This window comes from Myxine glutinosa, chromosome 10 (genome assembly GCF_964187855.1).
Source record: "Myxine glutinosa chromosome 10, kmMyxGlut1.1, whole genome shotgun sequence".
NCBI classification, from domain to species: Eukaryota; Metazoa; Chordata; class Myxini; order Myxiniformes; family Myxinidae; genus Myxine; species Myxine glutinosa.
In genome coordinates, this window is record NC_136270.1 from 72,338,277 (window position 1) to 72,356,898 (window position 18,622).

At 52.0% G+C, this 18,622-nt stretch overlaps 1 protein-coding gene across 1 annotated transcript; it reads left to right on the top strand.

Annotated features, from left to right (window-relative positions):
• The first annotated feature begins 5,884 nt into the window (after positions 1–5,884).
• On the top strand, positions 5,885–18,389 carry LOC137418783 (uncharacterized). Its single transcript, XM_078785193.1, has 3 exons — positions 5,885–6,134; positions 6,290–6,771; positions 18,012–18,389. Exons 1-3 carry the CDS (start codon positions 5,885–5,887, stop codon positions 18,267–18,269), a joined length of 990 nt encoding a protein of 329 aa, XP_078641319.1. The 3' UTR covers positions 18,270–18,389.
• The last annotated feature ends 233 nt before the right edge of the window (positions 18,390–18,622 follow it).

Here is an 18,622-nt window from a genome sequence, read left to right on the forward strand (position 1 = left end):
TACCCATGAGGCTCCTAGATCCCTGATTGGACAGGAATGACAATTGCTATTTAATCCACCTCCACATAGCAGCACATTACAATCAAGGTGTAGTGCAATTCACCTTTTGGGTAGCCTTTGTGTCACAACTCTCTTTCTACAGCTCTGGTACATTCCAAACCACATCACATAGAACTGAAATTATTACACCATCGATGTGGTATAATGTTATTCACATCCGGCACGTGGACAGATAGTTTCCGTGGGGTGAGTTGCTGCCACTGTTGGATTATTGTGAAGACCATGTAGCAAAATATCAAAAATGTATCAAAAGTCCAAAGACATAACTACTGTTACCCCCATCCTCTTCTTTACTCCAACCTCTCCCAGGAGAAACTGGGTGTCGAGAATTTTAAGAATCAATCTGTAGGAGCTGGGCTCCAACGCAAATCGGAAGAATGGACGCGACAAAAAGCTGGAATTCGTCCGAGTTTCTTTATTGTGTAAAATCAACTCGGGTACCCTCAAAAGCCCGTTTATCGGGCAGCAATATATATACACATTATCCCGGAGTGTTTGCCCGGGAAAGGTGAGACCGAGCGTGCCCGGGCGTCCTGGGCGAAACCTGGAAAGGCGAGTCTGGACATGCCCGGGCGTCCTGGACGAGACCTGGCAAGTCGAGAGCAGGCATGCCCGGGCGTCCTGGACGAGCCCTGGAAAGGCGAGGCTGGGCGTGCCCGGGCGTCCTGGGCGAACCCTGGAAAGGTGAGTCTGGACATGCCCGGGCGTCCTGGACGAGGCCTGGCAAGTCGAGAGCGGGCATGCCCGGGCGTCCTGGGCGAGCCCTGGAAAGGCGAGACCGGGCGTGCCGGGCGTCCTGGGCGAGCCCGGCATGGTGATCGCTTCGCGTCCTCGGTAGGTGCAAGGCGATTGTGTATACCCAGCGGTAGCCGCTACACACGTCCCCCCAGAATCGACTTGCACCGGCAGGGTCAATTTAAGGGGGGTCCTGATGACCAGGCTGAAGTGACCCCTGGCGGGTCGTGGGGGGGGGGGTCCGGTGTGGTGGTGGGTGGTCGAGTGGGGGCACCGTGGATGGGGGGCGGCCTCGCCGCGGCGGATGGGCAAACCGTGGCGGTTGGTCGATGTCCAGGTGTGCCGGCTTGAGGCGGTCCACCGCAATCCGGTCCGACCTGCCGCCGATGTCGATGACGAACGACTTGTCATCCCGTCGCAGGACCCGGAAGGGCCCGTCATACGGCGGCCGGAGTGGCCCCCGATGTGCATCATGACGCACAAAAACGTACTCCGCTGTACGAAGCGCTGGGGGGGACGTAGGACTGGGGGTCACCGTGGTGGGACGTTGGCACGGGGGCAAACCGTCAGGCGGTCTCCTGGAGGTCCGAGCGCTGGTGAGCTGTGGACCAAGGACTGGTAGCATCGGGCACGAATTCGCCCGGGACGCATAGCGCCTGGCCGTAGACAAGCTCGGCGGTGGATGCCCGGAGGTACTCCTTGGGGCCGTGCGGAGGCCCAAAAGGACCCACGGCCGCCGGTCGGCCCAACCGCCGTCCTGAAGGCCGGCCATGAGCGCGGCCTTCATGGAGCGGTGGAACCGCTCGCACACCCCGTTGGCTTGGGGGTGGTAGGCCGTGGTACGGTGGAGCTTGACCCCCAGGTTGCGGGCGACCGCGCCCCACAGCTCGGAGGTGAACTGCGGTCCGCGGTCCGATGAGATGTCTGCCGGTGCGCAGAAGCGGGCGACCCAGGTGGCGATGAAAGCCTGCGCCACGTCGGCGGGGTGGTGGAGACGAGGGGAACGGCCTCCGGCCACCTGGTGGTCCTGTCCACCATGGTGAGCAGGTGTGTGAAACCCCGTGATGGGGGGAGGGGGCCCACCAGGTCCACGTTGACGTGGTCGAAACGTCGTTCGGGCACGGTGAAAGGTGCCAGCGGGGCCTGGGTGTGTCGGTGGACCTTGGCCTGTTGGCAGGCTGTGCAGGTGCTGGTCCAATCGCGGACGTCCTGTCGAAGGCCGTGCCAGACGAATCGCGCCGACACCAGCTTCTGGGAAGCTTTCCGGCCTGGGTGGGAAAGGCCGAGGAGGGAGGCAAAGATGCGGCGTTGCCAGGTAACGGGCACGATGGAGCGAGGCTGGCCTTGGGAGACGTCGCAGAGCAGGACAGTGTCCGCGAAGGGGATGTCGGCCAGGCGGAGGCCCGTGTCCGCCGCCCGGAGGGCTTGCACCATGGTGTCGGTGGTTTGGTCAGCCGCCATAAGCGCGAAGTCCACGCCGAGGTGGACCACGTTCGCGCTGGCCTGAGAAAGACAGTCGGCCACGGCGTTGTCTTTGCCGGCGATGTGCCGGATGTCCGTGGTAAACTCCGACACGGCGGAGAGGTGGCGCTGTTGGCGGGCCGACCATGGCTCCATGACCTTGGCCATTGCGTAAACCAATGGCTTGTGGTCGACGAACGCCGTGAAGGGTCGGCCCTCCAGGAGGTGGCGGAAATGGCGAACGGCCAGGTGTAGACCGAGGAGCTCGCGGTCAAACGTGCTATATTTGAGCTCGTTTGGCCGGAGTTGCCGGCTGAAAAAAGCGAGTGGCTGCCAAACCCCGTTCACCCATTGCTCATGTACGGCGCCCACTGCGTAGTCGGAGGCATCCGTGGTGAGGGCGATGGGAGCGTTGAGCAGCGGGTGAGCAAGCAGCGGGTGAGCGAGCAGTGTTGCGTCGACGAGGGCACGCTTTGAGTTTTTAAAGGCCGCGTCCATGGCTGCAGACCAGATGACGTCGTGCTTGGCTGGCTTGCCCCGGAGGGCTTCGTAGAGGGGCCGCATGAGTTGAGCAGCGCGGGGCACGAAGCGGTGATAGAAATTCACCATTCCAAGGAATTCCTGCAGGGCCTTTATGGAGCGGGGACGCGGAAACGTGGCGATGGCCTCAACCTTCGTTGGCAGTGGCACGGCCCCGTTCTTGGTGATGTGGTGACCCAAAAAATCAACGGCCGTCGTGCCGAAGTGGCATTTGGCCAGGTTGACGATGAGGCTGTGCTCGCTGAGGCGCCCGAACAGTGTTCGGAGGTGGAGGAGGTGCTCGGCCCGGGACGTGCTGGCGACGAGGATGTCGTCCAGGTAAACGAAGAGGAACGGCAGGTCACGCAGCACACCGTCCATAAGGCGCTGGAACGCCTGAGCCGCGTTATTGAGGCCAAACGGCATTCACAGGAATTCGAATAAGCCGAACGGCGTGATGACGGCTGTTTTGGGGACGTCGGCCGCCCTGACAGGTGCCTGGTGGTATCCCCGTATTAAATCGATCTTCGAAAAAATGACCCGTCCTGCCAAACGAGCGGAGAAGTCTTGGATGTGCGGGATCGGATACCTGTCGGGGGTGGTAGCGTCGTTAAGGCGGCGGTAGTTGCCACATGGGCGCCAGCCGCCCCCTGGCTTTGGGACGATGTGCAGTGGCGAAGCCCACGCGCTATCGGAGTGCCGCACGATGCCGAGGTGTTCCAAAGCGTCGAACTCGGCTTTGGCCACGGCGAGCTTGGCTGGGACGAGGCGGCGGGCTCTGGCGTAGACCGGTGGGCCCGTGGTTGGTATGTGGTGCTCGATCCCATGTCATACTGTGACGGCCAAAAACGTCCGTGAGCCGGCGAGCAAAAAATCCGTGAGCAGGCGAGCAAACTCGTTCACCGCCGAGAGGGCGCATGCCAGCTCGGTCGGCGCGGAGCTGCTCAATGTGCATGCCAGGGAGATGAAGGTCTCGGCATTGACGAAGCGACGCCGTTTGACGTCAACCGGCAGCCTGTGTGCGCAGAGGAAGTCGACGCCTAGCAGAGCCATGGGCACGCTTGCGGTTACAAAAGTCCAATTAAAGCGTTGGCTGCCGAAGCAGAGGGTGACGTTGCGTGGGCCGAAGGTGCGGATGGCCGATCCGTTGGCCGCAACCAAGGAGGGGCCGCAAACCGCGGACTGCCTGTCCTGATCGGAGGCGGGTATGACGCTCAGTTGGGCGCCGGTGTCACACAGGAAGCGCCGTCCGGACGCTTTGTCCCTGATGAAAAGTAAGTTGCCCGTGTGGCTGGCGCTCATGGCTGTTAATGAACGCCGGTCCCGGCAGTTTCCCGACTTGCCGAAGGTGCACGGGGGTTGGCATGTCCGGGCCTTCTGTCCGAACCTGGCATGATAGTAACACCACGCTTGGTCAGGTGGAGGCCCCGGTCGTCGTGCTGGAGGTGGTCGGCGCGGCGTAGCGGCCGCCAATTGCGTCGGCAGCTCGGTCGTCGACCGTGCCGGGTGCTCGGGTGCCATGGGCGTTGCTTCTGACGGCGGTGGGCTCCAGGTCGCTGCTCCGATGTGTTGGCCTGCCGCGGAGATCTTGTCGGCTTCCCTGGCGAGGGCGCGGGGATCCGTGATCGTCGTGCTTTCCAGGGCGAGGCGTACCTGGCTAGGCAGCTGACGGAGGAACAGCTCCCAGAACAGAAAAGCCGGAGAGTGCTCGCCGAGCAGCGAGAGCATGTAGTCCATTCGCTCGGACGGGCGCGTGTCGCCGAGCTCGGGCAGGTCGAGCAGGCGCCGTGCGCGTTCCGCCGATGAGAGGGTGAAAGCGTCGAGGAGGAGCTTTTTAATCGTGTCATATTTGTCAGCGGCTGGCGGGCGCTGGAGGAGGCTGAGGGCGCGGGCCGCGGTGGCTGAGCCGAGTGCTGCTACCACATGGTGGAAGCGGGTGTCGTCGGCTGTGATGCCTCGCAGGGTGAACAGGGAGTCCGCCTGGGCGAACCAAACCGCCGCGTGAGCCTCCCAGAAGGTAGGCAGTTTGAGGGCGACTGCCGTGTTCATGTTGGGTCACCAATGTAGGAGCTGGGCTCCAACGCAAATCGGAAAAATGGACGCGACAAAAAGCTGGAATTCGTCCGAGTTTCTTTATTGTGTAAAATCAACTCGGGTACTCTCAAAAGCCCGTTTATCGGGCAGCAATATATATACACATTATCCCGGAGCGTTTGCCCGGGAAAAGCGAGACCGGGCGTGCCCGGGCGTCCTGGGCGAAACCTGGAAAGGCGAGTCTGGACATGCCCGGGCGTCCTGGACGAGGCCTGGCAAGTCGAGAGCGGGCATGCCCGGGCGTCCTGGGCGAACCCTGGAAAGGCGAGTCTGGACATGCCCAGGCGTCCTGGACGAGGCCTGGCAAGTCGAGAGCGGGCATGCCCAGGCGTCCTGGGCGAGCCCTGGAAAGGCGAGACCGGGCGTGCCCAGGCGTCCTGGGCGAGCCCGGCATGGTGATCGCTCCGCGTCCTCGGTAGGTGCAAGGCGATTGTGTATACCCAGCGGTAGCCGCTACAAATCCATGTTGTATTTGATGTTTGAAATCGGATAAGTCAAATATAAATCCCCAAGGATTTTCAGCTTTTTGCCATCAAGTGTTAAACAAGATTTTGCCACATTATTATGTCTTAACCACCCCTTCCTCCCCTCCTGCCACCCTTATCAGGTATACATACAGCACATAAAATACTGGAACATCATGAATGCGACCACTCCAATGAAACTAGGTCAGTCTGCAAGCCTTCTGAATGGCTACAAGTCAGACCTCTGCCCAACACAGCCGTTTCATACTTCGAGTAAGCCCGCCCTCTATGAGCAACAAGTGATAGTTAAGAGCCCAGACCACAATGCCAAATGGTCATCACCTATGATCAGTCTCCACGAGAATGTCGAGGATTTCCACAGTGCCATTCAGCAGATCAAGCTGCGATCGATGTCGTTTGAGGATACAGCAAGTGAAGGGGGTGCAACAGCAGTTTGGCCCACGGGGGCTCTTCTCCTTGCTGGGTTAACACCCTCCGCATGATGGAAAGCAATCACAGATCTTTCAGAGCAACTGGGGCTCGATTTGGCAATGGAGCATTGGTCCTACGTTCTGGTCCGGCGCTCACGCAAGGTCGGAACCGCAACCCATCCGTACTACCAGAGGGGTATTTTGGGTAACCCGGATCCCTCCATAACTTTGAGGCCAGAGACATTGACTGCTCTCAAATCTCACGAGAAGCTAAAGAAGGAATCCACCAACATCAGCATGGCTGGAGCCAATGGATACCTGAGTTTATACGAAACCTTCGGTTCGCACTTCATATCCAGAGTTGACGCAGGTGAGTTGATCTTCCAGGTTTTCACTTTGCAGAACCTGGTTACAAGAAGGTCGTCAATGTCTACACTAACCATCCCAGTGACCTTAGCGGCCCAACTTCCCACTCTTTTGCCCTGTTCACCATCCCTCGTAATGACGCTGGTTACGGTTACACAGCAGAAATCGGCAGCATCTGCATCGCCAGCAAAGACCCCTCAATGGAGACGTCTCTCAAAGATGGACTCTGGTTTGATCATAAATATGCGGGAACAAACAGCATCTTTGCGCCATACCTCCGTTCTGGTGCCGTGAACGTCAACACCATCTTCAAGAAGGTCGTCGCTATATCAGTCGAGTTGGCCTCTCTTGGAGTCTTCGCCGAGTACTACCGCATGCTGATATGGCGCCGCATCTTCAAGGGCGCCATGTACACCAAGTACATGAATGGTTCAAAGGTGGCTCCTTACTTCAGCAACAATTGCCCCTATGATCTGAAGTCGGTTTTCAAGGGTTCCAACCCGATAAGTGGTGACGGCCTTCTCTCGACACTCGCTACACCTACCATCAATGTATGGCAGGAGTTGATTGACCTGGATATGATCAAATTGCAATTCCCAGACCTGGTGAAGACATTCAGTGTGTTTGCAAGTGGAATCCTGGTGAGTTATTTGACATCTTTATGAATAGTTTAAGAGATCAATTCATTCAACTCTGCCCACCTAACTCTGACAAAACATGCTCGTACTTGCGTACAGTTCGCACTGCGGCCTATGTTGTGTATTCAACGCCATCAGATTAATTTTTCTATTTAGGAAAAAGCTTCAAAATAACTTTGCAGCCAATTGGATTTTAAGCATGCATCCGATTTACACTAAAGAAAGTTGAGGCGTTTCGCCACGGCTAGTGTTGTTGAAAATGAATGGATTTGAAACAAAATAAATCCCAAACAAGAAAAGGCACAAATAATTAATCAAATGCGATTTAGCAGGCCACTCTTGCTCTTTTCTGCAGGAGAAAATGGCAGGCAAGCTGTGGTCTCTTAACACACGTCAAATACACGTATTTGATTGGTCAGCTGGTTCTAAGGGCAGAGCTTCATGAATCGGTGTATTTTTTTTTTTTTTTTTTTTTTTTTTTTTGTATACAAGATCGAGGCTCGTGAAAGAGCTTACATTAATCACACAAAAAGACAAACCGACACACAAAACACAAAAAACAAGGGGAGCGGCAGACAAGATGGGGAGAGAGGGGGAAGGACACAAAAGAGAGGGGGAAGAGGGGGAAGGACACAAACACAACATTTGAGAGCAGGGACATCGGGAGGACTTGGGGGGAGGTGGGAGAGGATTAAAACATATGAACACTGCAAGGACTCTGGGGTGAATTACCGGGGGTAGAAAAGATCAAGGTTTTCGATGGGGGAAGATAAGAGATGGTGGTGAACAGCTGTTTTAAAGACCTGGAGGGAGGAGTGGGATTGAAGGGAGTGGGGGAGTTTGTTCCAGAGGCGGGAGAAAAGGGGAATGAAAGAGTGAAGGTGAGCAGAGAGCCTAGACTTTGGCAGTTTAACCATAAGAGGGTTGCAGGCAGATCTTGTGCGACCTGAAGGAATATTGGGGGGACAGAGCACAGATAGAGCTGGGGGAGCAAGGCCGGAGAGGAGTCGGTAGAAGCCAGAAAGACCACCAACCTGCCTGCGGTGAGTGAGTGAAAGGCCCTCGGCGTTGACTACATCGCAGGAGATTCCAATGATTCTGAAAGCTTTGGCCTCAACAGCGTGAAGCCGAGCAAGGTGTGAGGCAGAAGCACCAGCCCAGAGGGGGGAACAGTATTCCATTGAGCTGCGGATGAAAGCCTTGTATGTGGTGACGAGCTCACGTGTGCCAAGGAAGGACTTCGCATGACGGAGGATGCCCAGTCGGCGACTGGCTTTGGAGGCCAGCTTGGAAATGTGGTTTTCCCAAGAAAGATCATGGCAGATAGTGAGACCCAAAAGCTTGAGCGACAGAACTTCTTGGAGAGGATTGTTGAGAAAGTAGATGGGAGGGTTGTCCAGTCGGTCCTTTCGGAGAGACATTGTAAGAGTGTGAGATTTGTCAGGATTGAAAGACATGTTCCACTTGTTTGACCAGTCTGTGATTTTGTCCAGGTCTGCAGAGAGTGAGGAGGCTGCAGACTGCCGATCTGAGGGATGAGGAATGGAGCGACAGAGAGTAGAGTCGTCAGCAAAGAGATAGAGAGGATTTTCAAGAGAGTCAGAGAGATCATTGATGAAGACCAGAAAAAGCACAGGGCCCAGAACACTACCTTGGGGAACTCCAGCCTGAACAGGAAGAGGAGATGAGAGAAACCCATTCAGGGCCACACGTTGACTACGACCAGAGAGGAAGTCCGCCAGCCATGCGTGGAGATTTCCATGGATACCAAAGGAGGAGAGTTTGGAGAGCAGAGCAGGGTGCCAGACCGTATCGAAGGCACGTGAAATGTCAAGGGAGACAGCTCTAATTTCCTGTTTGGCGTTGAGGACCTCCATCCATTGTTGAGAAAGCAGAAGCAGCATGTCCAGAGTAGAGTGACCAGGTCTGAAACCAAATTGATGATCAGAGATCAAGCCATTGGAGAAGAGGAAAGATTTAATATCTGAAGCAATGATGGATTCCATGACTTTGCTGATAATTGGGAGAAGGCTGATTGGTCTGTAGATGCTGGGATCTGTTTTTGCACCTTTTTTGTGCAAAGCGGTGATGTTGGCTGATTTCCAAGCAGATGGCAGATGACCTTGAGCAAAAGAGAGGGTGAAGAGAACAGAAAGAGGGAGTGAAAGAGCAGAAGAACATGATTTTAGGACCCGTGGGCTGATGCCGTCAGGACCAGTTGCAGAATCAGAGTCGAGGGTTGACAGAAACTTTTCCACCTTGTCAGGAGGAAAGGACACAGAGTCCAGGAGCAGCTGGGTACGACTGGGTACGGTGGGTACAGAGAGGGATGGGTTTGGGACACAAGATTTAGAGGCAAACACAGAGTTGAGGCATTCAGCTTTTTCACGTGCGGAGTCAGCCGTTAAGCCGTTTGAGGTGAGGGAGGGGATGGAGGGGGAACAAACACCAGAAACAGATTTGACCAGACGCCACCAGGATTTGGAAGAGGGAGAGATATAAGAGAGTTCGGTCTTGAGAATGGTGAGATATTGTTTCCTGGCTCTCCTGAGGGTGGACACACACTTGTTTCGGGCTTTGTGAAAGGAAATGAGATTTCCTTCCGTTGGATTTGCTTTCCAGGAGACGAAAGCAAGTTGTTTCAGGGCAACAGCCTCACCACAAGATTCCGTGTACCATGGACGGGAGGAAGGGTATGACAACTGAAGACGAGATGGGATAAATCTGTGCATGAGAGAGAGCAATTTACTTTGAAAGAATTCCCAGGATGAGTTGATGTCAGAGGCGGTAGAGATGGGAGACCAGTCCAGATGATTGATGGCTGCTTGAAGACCGTGACATGTTGGCCTTAGTGAAATGCCAGACTCGTCGACGCTGAGGAGGCTCTCTGAGAATGGTCAGAGAGATGTCCACTTTGACAAGCACATGATCAGATGAGCCGATTGGAGCAAAAGAAGAGCAGCAGACATTTTCAGGGAAGTTTGTCATAACCAAATCCAGAAGAGAAGATGCTCCGTTGACTGAGATCCGGGTCGGGAAATTGACAGATTGTGTCAGTCCCAGTGAGTCGCAGAAGTCCTTTGCTGAAGAGCCATGGCTGGTGAGAGAGGTACCCACACCCAGCCAACTGGCATGGTGACAATTGAAATCACCACATATGAGGAAGAGAGAGTTGGAATGGGTAGATAGAAGTTGGTCCATATTATCAGACAGTGAGATGTAGATGGAGTCATCGCTGATTGGTGGACGGTACAACACACATATGAACAAAAGGTGGGAGCGAAGGGGAAGCCGTAGCCAAAGGTATTCCTGGGGGTGAGGTGGAGAGAGGGCAGTGGAGGGCGAGTGAGGAAGAGAGTTTTTTATAAAGATAGCAACCCCACCTCCAGGACGAGGCTCAGGTCTATCATACCGGAGGAGGGAGTAACCTGGGAGAGATACCAAGGCATCAGAGACATCATGAAGGAGGAAAGTTTCTGTTAAGCAGATCACATCTGGTTTGTCAGAAGCAACCTGTATGGAGAGGTCAGTCAAGTTTGAGCGAAGGCCCCGGATGTTTGAGGTCCATACCGTTAATGAAGAGGAAGGGGGAGCATCGGGTCCAGAACAGGGGGGGGGGGAGGGGTAGGGTAAGATGTGGAAGAGGAGGAAGAGGTAGGGAGAGCTGTTGAAGGTGTGTCAGAGATTACAGAATAGCTTGGAGAAAGGGAAGAATGGGGCGGACAAAAGGTTTGATGGAGATTGGGTGAGGCACAGTGAGGTGTTATTTGAGGAGGGGGAAGAGCAAGGCAGAAGGTTTGGGGAGATGAAGGTGAAAGTTGGAAGGAGGAAGAAGCAGGGAGGATGCTTTGAGGAGGAGGGGTGAGAGGGGAGTCTAGGAGGGGAGGAGCGAGGGAGAGTCTCGGAGGGGAGGGGTGTGGGGGGAGTTTAGGAGGGAGGGGAGGGAAGGGGCAAGGGGGGAGATTTGAAAGGGATGGGTGATGGGGAGGATTTGGAGGGGAGGGGTGAGATTGGATTTTGAAAAGTGTACGATTCATGGGAAACGAACATTTTTTGCAAAATGAGTTTGAGACCTTCGAGTCAAAAATACGTTTGAGGACACTGGAGGAGGGATGGAGTTCTGGATAGTTTAGGGAATGTAGAAAGGAGTAACTGTAAGAGATGGTATTATATATATTGTTGTGGATATGGGATTTGGCCTCCATCCATATCCGCTTGTAAATATTCCCCTATTTCCCCAATACTCCCCAACTATCCCCAATCCCCCATTCCCTAGTCCCATTGTCTGTAAACAACACTCTGTAGAACCGACCTTCCCCTTTTTCCCCCATTAAATGTCGTGCCCAGGTTCACCGCATCTCACGTAGACAACTATAGGACATCTTGCTAGTTATTCTTAGTCTATGTCAGTTAAGGACTCGTTTCCATTAATTCTGACTCTTCGTTACACCAGAATGTGATTGTATGGCACCAGTAGTAAGTTTAGGACCTCCCAATACCTCCCCACAATCTCATCTCCGCATCCTCCCATCATCTCATGAAACAACAACACCAACAACAACAACAGCGGCGCGGGGAGTGCGCGTCCTCACTCCGGCTTGGTTAGCCGCCATTGACCATGTGCTCCGACGGGGTTACCACACAGGGGCTGACTGTCAGCTCCTCGTCAAGGGCGGAGCCCGGTAACCCCCCCGCACCCAATAAGAAGCAGCGGACCGATTCCATCTGGGGCGGAGCTAACGAGCCGAGGGCGTGTCACTCCCCGCTGGATATACGCAGCCACTACCGGAGGTGACGTCAGATGCGCCCCCAGCTTGGAGAGAGAAGTCGCCACCTCCAAGCGCTGGATACCTCCCACCTCTTTGGACCGGACCGGGTCGATTCTGCCCCTGAGCCCAGGTGCACCTTGAGCCATCGACTGCCTGCCCTCCCCTGCCATCAATCCCTGTGTGAGTCAGTCTTGTCCCATTTGTCTGTGGTCTGTCGGGAATAAGATAAGACCGTGTCTAAGTGCCCACCTTTCTGTGCTGTACCTCTTGTCCGTGTAATCTAAACATTCTGCAAACCCATATTATAACCTCCTCCGGAGGTCTTGAGAACTGTACCCCTGGTGTCATGTCATTTAACCCAGCCGTTGTGTCCTTTCCTTCATTGATCTAGCGTAGCGCGATTCGGCCAACGTTCGAGTGTAATCGGGTAACTTGTGCGAACACGGCGGCCATTCCGCTCGGCCCACCATAACATCAAAGTCGTGTCCGTAACAATATTTTTTGGAATGAATAGATTTGGTGAGCAAGACGAAAGCATCCTTTTGTAGGAAAAGAAGAAAAGGGTGTTATAATATATGAGAGAAAATAGTTGTTCAGGGAGAGAGATTATACATTTCTAACTGCGTGATCGCGAACGAAGAACGAACGAACAAAAAGAACAACAAACAAGTGAATCCTCTTGGATTGCGCTGAGGTTCGGGCATGGAATTTCTAGGAGGAAGTATAATTTGTATGCAATGAAAGTACATGTAATATGGGATCGAGTAAGATCGAGTAAGCTTCACCAGTGCGCGTGCGCGAATTTACGTCACGTCGGCAGCGAGAAGGCGTTCCCCAACACGAACCAATCAGGAACTGCCACGCCCACTTATATGATCTCAGAATTCCTGTGACAGGAATTAGCGTTACACTGGCTGGAAGTCATTCGCTAGAGGCGCTTCCTCAGCGCCAATCACCAGTGCGCGTGCGCGAATTTACGTCACGTCGGCAGCGAGAAGGCGTTCCCCAACACGAACCAATCAGGAACTGCCACGCCCACTTATATGATCTCAGAATTCCTGTGACAGGAATTAGCGTTACACTGGCTGGAAGTCAATCGCTAAAGGCGCTTCCTCAGCGCCAATAAACGAATAAGACCTGGGAAGGAAAAAAAATTTTTGGGGTTTTTTTCTTCTTTTTTTTTTGTGAGTACAGATATTAAACAAGGAGGTACGGGGTGAACGACTGGTACGAAACAGAGAACGAAAATAATTTCAGCGCATTCGACGAATCACTGAGAGAAAAACAAACCACAAGGTCGGAGACGGTACGGTAGTCTAAGCCTACGAGTACTAGGCCGCAGAATACTCGATACCATTAACCGACGATTGTGTATACATGTACGAAAAATTAGCACCGAAAATTTTCAAAAAGATACGCTATAGGTACATACACCGAAAGATAGATACAGTCTCGACAAAAACACAATTGAGAAATATCACTTAGCTTCGAAAGCGTGAGCGCATGGAGCAGCTTCGAAAAGACGTGACCTCGCCATGATCTCGCGAGACTTTACTTTAAAGGCTGTTTAAACACACCCACCCGGTCAACTCTGAGCTAAACAGAAAGACTCAATTTATCAATAAGGTATTGAAGAAAAGAAAGGTATTCAACAAGGTGTCCCCCATTATTGTGACTCTCATTGTATGTACATATATCCTCATATCATTATTTCCTTTTTGCAATAATGTAATGTAGGTCATTGGGGGAGAGAAGTCCATCGGAACAGGAACAAATGTTAATATAGTTTAGTACCTGCCTCCGAACTCACATTAAAATGTGTAAGTTGCCACAAAGGCCCCGCGCGGTACCAGGGTATATTCGTTCACATGACGTAAACACTATTTGGTCACGAACAGTTTACTTTAAAGGCCGTTTAAACACACCCACCCGGTCAACTCTGAGCTAAACAGAAAGACTCAATTTATCAATAAGGTATTGAAGAAAAGAAAGGTATTCAATAAGGTGTCCCCCATTACCCGAGATAGTTTTCCCTGTTCAATTTTAAAATGTTTAAACTTTCCCCTGAAGTGCTGTATATTATAACACATTTTTCTTCTTCTTCTTTAAAAGGTTACTTTCGACTTGCTCACCAAATCTATTCATTCCAAAAAAAAATTCCATCTCTCACAGTTCCTCCTTTCTACATTCCCTAAACTCACCTGCACTCCACCCCCTCCTCCCCCCAGCATCCTTAAACGTATCTCTGACTCGAAGGTCACAAGAAACTCATTTTGCAATAAATGTTCATTTCCCATTAATCGTACAACACTTTCTAAAATCCAAACTCATCCCTCCCCTCCAAATCTTCCCCATGACCCATCCCTTTCAAATCTCCCCCCTAGCCCCTTCCCTACTAAACTCCCCCCTCACCCCTCCACTGCTCGACTCCCCCTCGCCCCTCCCCTCATAAACTCCCCAAACCCCATCCCTCCCCTCCAAATCTCCCCCATCTCCCATCCCTTTCAAATCCCCTCCCCCTTGCCCCTTCCCTCCTAAACTACCTCCTTACCCCCCCTCGCCCTTCCCCTTAAAATCTCCCCACCCTCATTTTTTCTCCATTTCCCCCCTCTCACCCCTCCTCCTCAAAGCGTCCTCTCCGATACTTCCCCCTTCCAACTCTCACCTTCATCTCCCCCAACCTTCTTCCTCGCTCTTCCCCCTCCTCAAATAACACCTCACTGTTCCTCACCCAATCACCATCAAACCTTTTGTCCGCCCCATCCTTCCCTTTCTCCTAGCTATTCTGAAATCTTAGAGACACTGTCAACAGCTCCCCCTACCTCTTCCTCCTCTTCCACATCTTACCCTACCCCCCGCACCCCCTCTGTTCTGTATCCGATGCTGCCCCTTCCTCTCCATTAACGGTATGGACCTCAAGCATCCGGGGCCTTCACTCAAACTTGACTGATCTCTTCATACAGGTTGCTTCGGACAAACCAGATTTGATCTACTTAACAGAAACTTTCCTCCTTCAGGATGTCTCCGATTCCTTAATATCTCTCCTGGGTTACTCCCTCCTCCGGTATGATAGACCTGAGCCTCGTCCTGGAGGTGGGGTGGCTATCTTTATCAAAAACTCTCTTCCTCACTCACCCTGCACTGCCCTCTCCACATCACCCCCAGGAGAACCTCTGGCTACGGCTTTCCCTTTGTTCCCACCTTTTGTTCATATGTGTGTTGTACCGCCCACCAAACAGTGATGACTCCATCTACATCTCGCTGTCTGATAATATGGACCAACCTCTATCGACTCATCCCAACTCTCTCTTTCTTATATGTGGTGATTTCAATTGTCACCATGCCAGGTGGCTGGGTGGAGGTACCTCTCTCACCAGCCATGGCTCCTCAGCAAAGGACTTCTGCGACTCACTGGGACTGACACAATCTGTCAATTTCCCGACCCAGATCTCAGTCAATGGAGCATCTTCTCTTCTAGACTTGCTTATGACTAACTTCCCTGCAAATGTCTGCTGCTCTTCTTCTGCTCCAATCGGCTCATCTGATCATGTGCTTGTTAAAGTGTACATCTCTCTGACCATTCTCAGAGAGCCTCCTCAGCGTCTACGAGTCTGGCATTTCACTCAGGCCAACTGGCACGGTCTTCAATCAGCCATCAATCATCTGGACTGGTCTCCCATCTCGACCACCTCTGACATCAACTAATCCTGGGAATTCTTCCAAAGTAAATTGCTCTCTCTCATGCACAGATTTATCCCATCTCGTCTTCAATTGTCATACCCGTCCTCCGTCCATGGTTCACGGAATCTTGTGGTGAGGCAGTTGCCCAGAAACAACTTGCCTTCGCCTCCTGGAAAGCAAATCCAACGGAAGGAAATCTCATTTCCTTTCACCAAGCCCAAAACAAGTGTGGGTCCACCCTCAGGAGAGCCAGGAAACAATACCTCTCCTCTCTCAAGACTGAACTCTCAAACCTGTCTCCCTCTTCCAAATCCTGGTGGTGTCTGGTCAAATCTGTTTCTGGTGTTTGTTCCACCTCCATCCCCTCCCTTACCTCAAACGGCTACACAGCTGAATCCGCTCGTGAAAAAGCTGAATCCGCTCGTGAAAAAGCTGAATGCATTAACTCTGTGTTTGCCTCTAAATATTGTGTCCCAAACCCATCCCTCTCTGTACCCATCGTACCCAGCTGCTCCTGGACTCTGTGTTCTTTTCTCCTGACAAGGTGGAGAAGTTTCTGTCAACCCTCGACTCTGATTCTGCAACTGGACCTGACGGCATCAGCCCACGGGTCCTAAAATCCTGCTCTGCCGCTCTTTCACTCCCTCTTTCTGTTCTCTTCACCCTCTCTTTTGCTCAAGGTCATCTGCCATCAGCTTGGAAATCAGCCAATATCACCGCTTTACACAAAAAATGTGCAAAAACAGATCCTTGCCACTATAGACCAATCAGCCTTCTCCCAATTATCAGAAAAGCTATGGAATCCCTCATTGCTTCAGATATCAAATCTTTCCTCTTCTCCAATGGCTTGATCTCTGAGCATCAATTTGGTTTCAGACTAGGTCACTCTACTCTGGACATGCTGCTTCTGCTGTCTCAACAATGGATGGAGGTCCTCAATGCCAAACAGGAAATTAGAGCTGTCTCCCTTGACATATCACGTTCCTTCGATACGGTCTGGCACCCCGCTCTGCTCACAAAACTCTCCTCCTATGGTATCCATGGAAATCTCCACTCATGGCTAGCGGACTTCCTCTCTAGTCGTCGTCAACGTGTGGCCATGAATGGGTTTCTCTCATCTCCCCCTTTCTGTTCAGGCTGGAGTTCCCCAAGGCAGTGTTCTGGGCCCTGTGCTTTTTCTGGTCTTCTTCAAGGATCTCTCTGACTCTCTTGAAAATCCTCTCTACCTCTTTGCTGATGACTCCACTCTCTGCCGCTCCGTTCCTCATCCCTCAGATCGGCAGTCTGCAGCTTCCTCACTCTCTGCAGACCTGGACAAAATCACAGACTGGTCAAACAAGTGGAACATGTCTTTCAATCCTGACAAATCTCACACTCTTACTATGTCTCTCCGAAAAGACCGACTGGACAACCCTCCCATCTACTTTCTGAACAATCCTCTCCAAGAAGTTCTGTCACTCAAGCTTTTGGGTCTCACTATCTGCCATGATTTTTCCTGGGAAAACCACATTTCCAATCTGGCCTCCAAAGCCAATTGCCGACTGGGCATCCTCCGTCGTGCGAAGTCCTTCCTTGGCACACCTGAGCTCCTCACCACATATAAGGCTTTCATCCACAGCTCAATGGAATACTGTTCTCCCCTCTGGGCCGGTTCTCCTGCCTCACACCTAGTTCGGCTTCACGCTGTTGAAACCAAAGCTTTCAGAATCATTGGAATCTCCCACGATGAAGCTAACTCCGAGGGCCTTTCACTTACTCACCGCAGGCAGGTTGGTTGTCTTTCTGTCTTCTACCGACTTTCTCCAGCCTTGCTCCCCCAGCTCTCTCTGGGCTCTGTCCCCCAAATATTCCTGCAGGTCGCACAAGATCTGCCTGCACCCTCTTATGGTTAAACTGCCAAAATCAAGACTCTCTGCTCACCTTCACTCTTTCATTCCTCTTTTCTCCTGCCTCTGGAACAAACTCCCTCAATCTCTTCAATCCCACTCTTCCGTCCACGTCTTTAAAACAGCTGTTCACCACCAACTCTTATCTTCCCCCATCCAAAACCTTGATCTTTTCTTCCCTCTCTAATTTCACCCCAGATCCACTTTTTTGAAATACCAACTTCTTTCCTGGAAGTCCTTGCAGTGTCCTTGTGTTTTATACTTCTCCCACCCAAACCCCCCCTTCCCACGTCTCCTCCCCCCAAGCCCTCTCCCTCCCACAGATCTCGCGATGTCCCTGCTCTCAAATGATGTGTTTGTGCTTCCATTCTCTCCCCATCTTGTCTACCGCTCCCCTTATTATATGTTTTGTGTGTCTGTTTTATTTTGTGTGATAAATGTTAGCTCTTTCACGAGCCTCGATCCTGTATAAAAAAAAATATATATATATATCTAAGAAAGCCCCTTTCCCAAATGTAACAAGGCATCAATTTTCCCCAACATTTAACGTAAAGCATGCATTGATCATATAAAAAAGGAAAATGTGGGGAAAAAAACAGGTGCATTGGGTTTTGGTGAGGTTATCCTGCAAGCCTTATATGAGCTCTTACACGGGCCTTGAGTATGCATACCAAAAAAAAAAAAAAGCTGTCCCCTCTGCTACATGTATGCATTTTCCTGTGCTTCACTGTTGTTGTGAAAGGGACGATTCAAAAAAAAAAAAATTCCACTACTATTCCATGTGATCAAATTATGTGGATTATAAACCATTTCAATGTGTTTCTCTATGTTGGAATAAAGATTGCATGAATATCAGCTTTGGTACGTTCTCTACTCCTCGTGATTTTGCACTGAATTTGTTCCACAGATACCATCCCCCAACGACAATGCAGCCATTGATATTCCTGGTACGCGTACGGTTACGATGCTTGGACACGTGATCGCAAGTGGTGGTTCTGGGCCCGTGCCTCCCAATCTTCGTCTTGAAAGTTCCTCCTTTAAAGAGATAAAGAGTCGTCTCTTTTGTGGTGAGTTTTACGGAGGTCTTCAGATCAGCAGTTGTGAAGGCGATGGTGATCGGCTGCGTGATCATGAATGGCCTGATGTTCCAGGAAAGCAACGGTAAAGTCTCGGTGGTACGCGATGTCAGAGAGTCTCCTACGATGATAGTTATCGCTGAGCACCTGACAGACATCCAGTTTGCCCTGATTGCAGCAGAGGCCCGTCTCAACTTTCTCCTGGCAAACCCCAATCATCAGGGTCCAAGTCTACATCTCATGAAGCGGTTCTTGCTATTAGTGGAGTGGCTTATGGAAATGATCGTGACACGCTGGCCCAAAGCACTAAATTTGGCACAGTTATACTTTAGGACCATACAAAACTTTTGAGAGGGGGCTGCCCGATTTTCGAGGCCCAGGTCAAGGTCAGGTCAAGGTCAAAGGTCAAATTATGTGTTTGTCACGTTTTTGCCATATCCAG